The following is an 11,062-nucleotide window of genomic DNA, read 5'->3' as shown; positions in this document are numbered from 1 at the left end:
TGTGCTCTTAGACTAGTGGTGTTGTTAAACAAACAAACTTATCACTCTTTTCTTTTTTTTTTTTTCTTTTTTTGATGCTATATAATATGGTGATATTAGTTTGAATCTTGTTTTTAATTTTAGGTGAAGCAAAGAAGATTCTCCCGTCCATGGTGATAGACTTGGTCCGGGATAAAATGGATAAATATTGCATAGAAAGTATCAACAACATGCCAGACATGTTCAAGTATGTATCATTCTATCATAAGACCCAGGCTCTCTTGTATTTAGTTTTATTATGCAAAGATACTTTCAATGATGAAACATGGTGATCAGGGCCCTGTTCAACTAAAGAATCTTAGTGACTTACGATAAGTTTTACGTTGGCACATGTAAACTTCACTGTAGCCGTTCCACAAAGCAACCTTATGGTAGTCGTAAGTGCCCCTTTAATGACTAAAATCTTGTTTGCGAAGAAATACGACTTACCAGTAGTTAATTAATAAACTGATTACCGATTATTTTGAACATCTTGGATGTATTCATTGGTATCGGACATCCATGAAGTAACTTTGTCAGTTTATTTGCTAAGTGATGTGCTTAAAACATGAGGGTTATCTCCCATATTTTTGTATGAATGTTTTTCATCGAACATCGAGTTTCATAAAAGCAGGGCTAGCTCTGGGTGAGCAAAACAATTTGCCAAATTGTTTATTAAACTTAAAAAATTGCAGAAATTATCAGTTATTTTCTAAAATATGTCAGTGAGTGCCAGAGCTAGCCGTGAAAAGGTAGGTCTGTTTGGTGTATATTAGATCCATTTTAACACAAAGAGTTAGTATCCTTCTTGAAAAAATTTCAAATCATCATCTAACTGCCTCATACCAATTGTAAATATTTACCATCATTTACAATGACAGTAAGCTAAGCCACGTGGAATGGGCTGGCGATAGTAGAAAAACAAATTAAGGTCAGTATGGTAGGTATTTACGGTGATAGTAGTGCTAAGATCGCTTCGGGGAACAGGTTCCTCGACAACTATTTTTTACTTATTTTGATGCTATTTGGGCATTGTTGTCTTTTAATTTTTGCTCCGGCCAGTGCACCACGACTGGTATATCAAAGGCAGTGGTATGTGCTATCCTGTCTGGGATGGTGATATAAAAGATCCCTTGCTGCTAATCGAAAAGAGTAGCCCATGAAGTGGTGACAGCGGGTTTCCTCCCTCAATATTTGTGTGGTCCTTAACCATATGTCTGACGCCATATAACCGTAAATAAAATGTGTTGAGTGCGTCGTTAAATAAACCATTTTCTTCCTTCCTTCTTTTTAATTTAAGCGTTACAGCCATGTGTTATCCATGTTACATGATGACCAGAAATCCACTGGATTTTCAGATATTTATATTCTGTAAGCAAGAAATGTAAGAACTACGTAATGTTAACAATAAAAAGGCTATATTAGCCAAAAGCCTGTTACTATGACCATAAACTCAAGCTAATCGCTTTAAAGCTAAATATGTATTTAAATAATTCAACAAGGAATAGCCAGCTAGAAGTTTGGTTTTGGTTTTATAGGTATAGAGTATTTTTAATGTCCATACCTTTCAGGTGTCCAGATTGTGGAGTGCCTGTTGAGATGGCTTCTGGGAATAAAGAATTCCAGTGTCAAAATGAAGATTGCATGATGGTACTTTTAATTAGTGTAAATCAAACATCATACATATGCATATGGATCTGTTTCTCATTACAGTTGTAAAACATTACACACTGTAGATTGGACCTCGCTTGCTTAACGGTTTTTTCTCGATAGCACGTCCTGTTTGTATCAAAAGGCAAACGGCAACTAGAGGGGACTATATAGGTCTCATCTCCGTCCTTCCGTCTGTCTGTCCATATGTCCCACATATATATTTCTGGATGTTTCTTTCCACATTGCCTTGAGATATTGAGCTAAAATTGTTACAGATCAAGTTTGACTTTCACGATGATTAAGTCATTTTTATAGAGTTATTTCCCTTGAATGTAGGAGATATGAAAATTAGTTTTCCATACTTTTTTCCCCAATGCCTCGAGGTACTGAGCTGAAAATTTTTATGTAGCTTTATCATATATATATATATATATATATATATATATATATATATATATATATATATATATATATATATATATATATATATATATATATATACACACACACACACAGTCAGACCTCGTTACGACGACCATGTTTGTCCATGGGTCACTTTGTCGTTATATCGATATTGCCGGTGTATCGAATTGTCACGAGTTATCTCCATTGCCAAAATAACGTAACAAAAAATACTAATTAATATTAACTGTTGACTGAATAACATTTAAATAATTAATGCATTGCGATTATAATCAAAAACAACAAATGCACGTACACATATATTAAATATGTTTTTAAAAAACATCATTAAATATATTAAACAAGGCACATTCACCGTCAGTCCAATCAAGACACCTACGATTGGTACCTGTTTCGTTTACAAAATATCATGAAAACAGAAGATTTTATTGTTCAAAGTTAATCCTTTAATTGGTTAACTAAAAGCAATACATTTCTACACAAGTTCTTCTACAAATTTCGCAGACATTGGTAGCTCGGACAGCATGTAACACAGTCGGCTCACTACGAGATCAAAGATTCAAAGTGGCTCTGTGTGTACTGCCAACGTGCTATGGTATCTGTGATTATGTAATGTCATTGTAAAGAGGTGTTTTTAGATGTCGGATGCATGTTTGTTCTTAATTTGCTCTGTCGGTGTCGGAAGGTGTGAATTCCGGTGTAATGAACAGAATAACATTGATGTACGTTTGTTCCGACAGATTGTGGTCGGATGGTGTAAATGTCATAGTAACAACGGTCATTGTAATGAGGTCTGACTATATACTATTACAGCTTATGGCCCTTGAATTTAGATAATACAAAAATTTGTTGGGCCCGTTAGGGAACATGTATTGCTTTAGCAGTACTCTTGAAATGCTTGTTGACGTTTAAACTTGCATCAGCTCATGTAGCATTTTAAAATAAATTATGTTGTGTAATTAGTAAAAGGTTTCTCAACAAATTACTTTTTAAAATCTCCTCCTTTTTTATTTTATTTATTTAGACATGTTGCCGCTACTGCAAGAAGCCGTGGAATGATGGAGACCACTCCAGCTGCAGCCCGGTGCTTTCAGCAGCAGACGACATTGCTGGTATGGAACAGTTGCCACAACACTGGGACCCAATGCCAGATAAGGACACGGTTAGTTAACACCCTCACAGTTACATGTATCTCAGTTTCCAACCACCAATGTTAACCTTCTGACTACTGCAGGCGAGATATCTCGCCCGACGTCACGTCAGTCGATATACTGTACACTGTATACAGTGCATTCCCCAATTCATATTTCCCGCCGTTTTGCACACGACACTCACCGGAAACGGAAATATAATTAAAGAAAAAAGATTTTTTTTCAAAATGGTGGTTTTTGTTTTGATTTTTTCAACTGAAAATGCCTTGAAATTTTGAGTTCAAAAAGTGGTTTTCGGCAAGTATTTTCGCTTGACAACAATGGCGGCACGTCGCGGTCATTTTCAGGGATCGATAGCTGATTGTAACAGCTAATTTGATAATAAATTTGATCGTTTTACCAACAATGAAAATTACCAAATATTGCAATATGAATCGTAGTTCGGGTTTTTAAAAAAATTCTGGTCAGAAAACCACTGTTATCGGGAATAATGGACATAAATACTGGACAGCTGGCCACAAATGCCCGTAAGTAAACGCAACTTTTTCGATTTTTTGCCTAATTTTAATCACCATTAGCCGATCTAAAATAATAAAAATTACAAAAAAAGACACGAAAATAATACTTACCGATTCATATATGAACTTTATTTCATGTATTTATGAAACATTTAAGTGAATATATGTGAGTAAAAATTATAAACTTGTACCCACTCAACGTGGTTTTTGTTAAAAATTAATCCAGTAGTCTAAAGGTTAAAATGTCCAGATTTTTTACAACCGACTTTCATTCCTTACTTTTAATAACTTGGTTAAACACATTAGTGGCACAGGATGTAGCCTAGTGGTAAAGCATTCGCCTGATGCTCGGTCGGTCTAGGGTCGATTCCCGTCGACTGGCCCATTAGGCTATTTTTCATTCCAGCCAGTGCACCACGACTGGTATATCAAAGGCCGTCTGTGGGATGGTGCATATCCTTTGCTTCTAATAAAAAAATGTAGCGGTTTTCCTCTTTAAGACTATGTCAGAATTACCATATGTTTGACATCCAATAAAAGATGATTAATAAATCAGTGTGCTTTAGTGGTGTTGTTACTCAAAACACTTTTTAAATACATTAGGATATACACCTGAACAGGTATCTGATGAAAGCATATTTCAATACATATAGTGTACGTTTCTCCAATTAGAGTCGCGTTACGTTTCAAAACGATTATAATGACTCAGCAATAGGTAGGTGGGTACCAGCCTCTTACATTTTACTGGGGGTGGTCATTGGGTTAAGAACAGTTTAGAAAATACTCACCTAGACCAAATGTCAATTAATATATTTTTTACACCCAATAATAATTAATTCCTGGTAAAACAGTGCACTGAAATTTTGTTAAACTGTTCTTTCATTCATATTGCTTAATTTAAAAAAAAAAAGCAACCAGATTTTTGTTTTCTTTATATTATTGATTCCACGTAATGTTCCAGGATTTCATCAGTGTAGAGTTACAGCCGGGATCGGAAGAGTACAAAACTGTCATAGATAGCTTCCGTCACACGATGCGAGGCAGACTGGTGAAGTCGATCAGACGAATACAGAACCCGCGACTGTGGCAAAAATATTTACTGTGAGTGAGAGAAATTTCAGATCATTCTTCATTACATGATGTCATTTGTGACTGTTTTCAGTACGTCATTACACAGCTGCAGTCAGGGAAAATCCATCACAAATTACATTTATTTACTATTCTAGGGTCGTTTTTCCTTGTAGTCAAAAAACAATTTCATTGTTGTAGTGTTACTAAACAAACAACATATTTTGTCTGATGCAGTGCAAACAAACGACATATTTTGTGCATGTGTTGTAGTGTTACTAAACAAACAACATATTTTGTCTGATGCAGTGCATGTTTTGTTGGTAGTGTTACTAAACAAACAACATATTTTGTCTGATGCAGTGCATGTGTTGTAGTGCTACTAAACAAACAACATATTTTGTCTGATGCAGTGCATGTGTTGTAGTGTTATTAAACAAACAACATATTTTGTCTGGTGCAGTGCATGTGTTGTAGTGTTACTAAACAAACAACATATTTGTTGTAATGTTGCATGTGTTGTAGTGTTACTAAACAAACAACATATTTTGTCTGATGCAGCGCATATGTTGTAGTGTTACTAAACAAACAACATATTTTGTCTGATGCAGCGCATGTGTTGTAGTGTTACTAAACAAACAACATATTTTGTCTGGTACAGTGCATGTGTTGTAGTGTTACTAGACAAACAACATATTTTGTCTGATGCAGCGCATATCTTGTAGTGTTACTAAACAAACAACATATTTTGTCTGGTACAGTGCATGTGTTGTAGTGTTACTAAACAAACAACATATTTTGTCTGATGCAGCGCATGTGTTGTAGTGTTACTAAACAAACATTCCTTTCTTTGATTACTTTAATGACTGCAAAAAGCAATGTTATTCCCGCAGAACCCGGAAGCACATGTTGGATGATTTCGGAGCACAGAAACTCAACGAGCAGCTCTTGTTCCATGGCTCAGACGCCGCGACTGTGAACGCTATCTGTAAGGAGGGATTTGATTGGAGGCTGTGTGGCCAGCATGGCACAGCATTTGGGAAAGGTATCAACTTACTGAACTTAAAACTTATTCACCAATGAACTGAAGTATAAAGATTTTTATTACCATTTTACCAAGATTGTAATAATTATTCTTATTATAAAGTTTCATCTTACTGCAGTGAAACTCCTCAAAAGTCGGCCCTCAGTAAACCAAAATTCCCTAAATAAAATTTTTAAAAAGATGATTTTGCCAAGAAACATGCTGTTCCTGACAGCCCTAACTGGCCACAGATAGTCAGTTCAGTTCAACTTTATTTTCATGCTTATATCCAATTACGGTTCAAGCATGCTGTCCTGGACAAATATCTCAGCTATCTGGGCTGTCTGTCTAGGACAGTGGGTTAGTTGTTAGTGGTTAGTGAGAAAAAAAAGAGTGTGTAGTGGTCTTACTAACCCATTGAGGTGTTAAAACTCGCTCTGGGTGGGAGCCGGTACCGAGCTGCGAACCCAGTACCTACCAGCCTTATGTCCGATGGCTTAACCACGACACCACTGAGGTCGGTAGATAGTCAGCTTGCCAGTTTTTGTGGATTCTCCGATATCATAACCTTTGATTGCACAGAAATATAGTTGTACTGAGCATGTCTCTATTCTCTATTGGCATGCAAGCACAGTACAATTTCAACATTCCAGAGTTATGTGTGGGATCAGTTAATTCCTAATTATTTATCATAAATACATGTGAAAATAGCTCAGTATGGCACTTTCTAGTTATTTATGATAAATGCATGTGAAAATAGCTCAATATGGCCCTTTCTAGTTATTTATCATAAATGCACGTGAAAATAGCTCAATATGGCCCTTTCTAGTTATTTATCATAAATGCACGTGAAAATAGCTCAATATGGCCCTTTCTAGTTATTTATCATAAATGCATGTGAAAATAGCTCAGTATGGCACTTTCTAGTTATTTATCATAAATACGTGTGAAAATAGCTCAGTATGGCACTTTCTAGTTATTTATCATAAATACGTGTGAAAATAGCTCAGTATGGCACTTTCTAGTTATTTATCATAAATACATGTGAAAATAGCTCAGTATGGCACTTTCTAGTTATTTATCATAAATACATGTGAAAATAGCTCAGTATGGCCCTTTCTAGTTATTTATCATAAATACACGTGAAAATAGCTCAGTATGGCCCTTTCTAGTTATTTATCATAAATACACGTGAAAATAGCTCAGTATGGCCCTTTCTAGTTATTTATGGCACTGAAAATAGCTCAATATGGCCCTTTCTAGTTATTTATCATAAATACATGTGAAAATAGCTCAGTATGGCCCTTTCTAGTTATTTATCATAAATACATGTGAAAATAGCTCAATATGGCCCTTTCTAGTTATTTATCATAAATACATGTGAAAATAGCTCAGTATGGCCCTTTCTAGTTATTTATCATAAATACACGTGAAAATAGCTCAGTATGGCACTTTCTAGTTATTTATCATAAATACACGTGAAAATAGCTCAGTATGGCCCTTTCTAGTTATTTATCTAAATACACGTGAAAATAGCTCATTATGGCCCTCATAAATACACGTGAAAATAGCTCAGTATGGCACTTTCTAGTTATTTATCATAAATACACGTGAAAATAGCTCAGTATGGCCCTTTCTAGTTATTTATCATAAATACACGTGAAAATAGCTCAATATGGCCCTTTCTAGTTATTTATCATAAATACACGTGAAAATAGCTCAGTATGGCCCTTTCTAGTTATTTATCATAAATACACGTGAAAATAGCTCAGTATGGCACTTTCTAGTTATTTATCATAAATACACGTGAAAATAGCTCAGTATGGCACTTTCTAGTTATTTATCATAAATACACGTGAAAATAGCTCAGTATGGCACTTTCTAGTTATTTATCATAAATACACGTGAAAATAGCTCAGTATGGCACTTTCTAGTTATTTATCATAAATACACGTGAAAATAGCTCAGTATGGCCCTTTCTAGTTATTTATCATAAATACACGTGAAAATAGCTCAGTATGGCCCTTTCTAGTTATTTATCATAAATACACGTGAAAATAGCTCAGTATGGCCCTTTCTAGTTATTTATCATAAATGCACGTGAAAATAGCTCAGTATGGCCCTTTCTAGTTATTTATCATAAATACACGTGAAAATAGCTCAGTATGGCACTTTCTAGTTATTTATCATAAATACACGTGAAAATAGCTCAGTATGGCCCTTTCTAGTTATTTATCATAAATACACGTGAAAATAGCTCAGTATGGCCCTTTCTAGTTATTTATCATAAATACATGTGAAAATAGCTCAGTATGGCCCTTTCTAGTTATTTATCATAAATACATGTGAAAATAGCTCAGTATGGCCCTTTCTAGTTATTTATCATAAATACACGTGAAAATAGCTCAGTATGGCCCTTTCTAGTTATTTATCATAAATACACGTGAAAATAGCTCAGTATGGCACTTTCTAGTTATTTATCATAAATACACGTGAAAATAGCTCAGTATGGCACTTTCTAGTTATTTATCATAAATACACGTGAAAATAGCTCAGTATGGCACTTTCTAGTTATTTATCATAAATACACGTGAAAATAGCTCAGTATGGCACTTTCTAGTTATTTATCATAAATACACGTGAAAATAGCTCAGTATGGCACTTTCTAGTTATTTATCATAAATACACGTGAAAATAGCTCAGTATGGCACTTTCTAGTTATTTATCATAAATACACGTGAAAATAGCTCAGTATGGCACTTTCTAGTTATTTATCATAAATACACGTGAAAATAGCTCAGTATGGCACTTTCTAGTTATTTATCATAAATACACGTGAAAATAGCTCAGTATGGCACTTTCTAGTTATTTATCATAAATACACGTGAAAATAGCTCAGTATGGCACTTTCTAGTTATTTATCATAAATACACGTGAAAATAGCTCAGTATGGCCCTTTCTAGTTATTTATCATAAATACACGTGAAAATAGCTCAGTATGGCACTTTCTAGTTATTTATCATAAATACACGTGAAAATAGCTCAGTATGGCACTTTCTAGTTATTTATCATAAATACACGTGAAAATAGCTCAGTATGGCCCTTTCTAGTTATTTATCATAAATACACGTGAAAATAGCTCAGTATGGCACTTTCTAGTTATTTATCATAAATACACGTGAAAATAGCTCAGTATGGCACTTTCTAGTTATTTATCATAAATACACGTGAAAATAGCTCAGTATGGCACTTTCTAGTTATTTATCATAAATACATGTGAAAATAGCTCAGTATGGCACTTTCTAGTTATTTATCATAAATACATGTGAAAATAGCTCAGTATGGCACTTTCTAGTTATTTATCATAAATACATGTGAAAATAGCTCAGTATGGCACTTTCTAGTTATTTATCATAAATACATGTGAAAATAGCTCAGTATGGCACTTTCTAGTTATTTATCATAAATACACGTGAAAATAGCTCAGTATGGCACTTTCTAGTTATTTATCATAAATACACGTGAAAATAGCTCAGTATGGCCCTTTCTAGTTATTTATCATAAATACATGTGAAAATAGCTCAGTATGGCCCTTTCTAGTTATTTATCATAAATACATGTGAAAATAGCTCAGTATGGCACTTTCTAGTTATTTATCATAAATACATGTGAAAATAGCTCAGTATGGCACTTTCTAGTTATTTATCATAAATACATGTGAAAATAGCTCAGTATGGCACTTTCTAGTTATTTATCATAAATACATGTGAAAATAGCTCAGTATGGCACTTTCTAGTTATTTATCATAAATACATGTGAAAATAGCTCAGTATGGCCCTTTCTAGTTATTTATCATAAATACACGTGAAAATAGCTCAGTATGGCCCTTTCTAGTTATTTATCATAAATACACGTGAAAATAGCTCAGTATGGCACTTTCTAGTTATTTATCATAAATACACGTGAAAATAGCTCAGTATGGCACTTTCTAGTTATTTATCATAAATACACGTGAAAATAGCTCAGTATGGCACTTTCTAGTTATTTATCATAAATACATGTGAAAATAGCTCAGTATGGCCCTTTCTAGTTATTTATCATAAATACATGTGAAAATAGCTCAGTATGGCAATTGTATCTGTGATATAGCACCTAGTAAAATGTGTCTATTGTGTAACCCTTCCTTCAATTTCTGCATGTTATTTTTATTTAGGAATATTCCTTATAATCCCCTAGCTTTTGCAGTAATTTTTTGGATCTGGTTCGATTATAACCAATGATTTTTAAGGGAAATAAATGTGCTGAATTTCGTTTTCTTACTTGAATTTATTTTATTTTTAGGTACATATTTTGCTAAAAATGCTAATTATTCTGATAGATATTGTCACAGTGGTGATATGTCATTAAATTCCAAGGCCTTTCATCAAGGAGCAGCAATTCCATTTGGATTCGAAACAGGGTATAACCTTGCAGCAATACTATTGCCACTTCCACCAACACCAGCACCACACCTTACAACAGTACAGCCATTTCCACGAACTCACAAGACGGGAAGGTCCAAGTTGATGCTGTGTGCCCGGGTTCTGTGTGGTCGTATGGCGGCGGGAAACAACTGCATGCTTCGGCCTCCACTGGATCCTGGTGACTTGAAGCAGAGACCGTTCAATTCTGCAGTCGATAACCCAATCAACCCATCTGTGTTCGTAATATTTGAGAGTTCGCAGACTTATCCAGAATATGTTTTGGAATATTTATGATGAAGTGGTTCATGTCCTGTCTTTCTGTTCTAGCGCCATAATGGTAGCTGAGTATAGCTCAGTGGCACAGAAATAAATTGGGACCATTGCATTGATCACCCTGAACCCCCACCCCCCTCCTTCACCCAGCCCCACCTCCTTCATCACTGGGCAGGCTGGATATAGCTCGACAATAGAGCACATAACTCACCATTGTATTGGTCACCCTGAAAATAGCCACTATGGCTCTTTCACCCAGGCCACCTTTCATCACTGAATACATATAGCTTGGCAATAGAGCACATTCACCATTGCATTGGTCACCCTGAAAATAGCCACCCCCCTCTTTCATTTACCTCCTTCATCACTGGGCAGACTGAACCAATAGAGCACATAACCACCATTGTATTGGTCACCCTGAACCCCCACCCCCCTCTTTCACCCAGCCCCACCTCCTTCATCACTGGGCAG

At 35.1% G+C, this 11,062-nt stretch overlaps 1 protein-coding gene across 1 annotated transcript; it reads left to right on the top strand.

The window, feature by feature from the left end:
* The first annotated feature begins 128 nt into the window (after positions 1-128).
* Positions 129-10,817, top strand: LOC121380380 (protein mono-ADP-ribosyltransferase PARP11-like). Its single transcript, XM_041509169.1, has 6 exons — positions 129-226; positions 1,590-1,668; positions 3,119-3,256; positions 4,725-4,864; positions 5,725-5,876; positions 10,197-10,817. Exons 1-6 carry the CDS (start codon positions 150-152, stop codon positions 10,610-10,612), a joined length of 1,002 nt encoding a protein of 333 aa, XP_041365103.1. The 5' UTR covers positions 129-149; the 3' UTR covers positions 10,613-10,817.
* The last annotated feature ends 245 nt before the right edge of the window (positions 10,818-11,062 follow it).

Source organism: Gigantopelta aegis, chromosome 9 (genome assembly GCF_016097555.1).
Source record: "Gigantopelta aegis isolate Gae_Host chromosome 9, Gae_host_genome, whole genome shotgun sequence".
NCBI lineage: Eukaryota > Metazoa > Mollusca > Gastropoda > Neomphalida > Peltospiridae > Gigantopelta > Gigantopelta aegis.
The sequence above is the reverse complement of the archived record's forward strand: the minus strand, read 5'-3'. Positions and strand labels throughout refer to the sequence as shown.

Bases quoted from the DNA above. Each gene is read 5' to 3' on its own strand.
- LOC121380380 (XM_041509169.1), top strand. From the start codon at position 150: ATGGTGATAGACTTGGTCCGGGATAAAATGGATAAATATTGCATAGAA. The intron at 227-1,589 runs GTATGTATCATT...CATACCTTTCAG, and splicing joins AACATGCCAGACATGTTCAA to GTGTCCAGATTGTGGAGTGC. The intron at 1,669-3,118 runs GTACTTTTAATT...TTATTTATTTAG, and splicing joins AAAATGAAGATTGCATGATG to ACATGTTGCCGCTACTGCAA.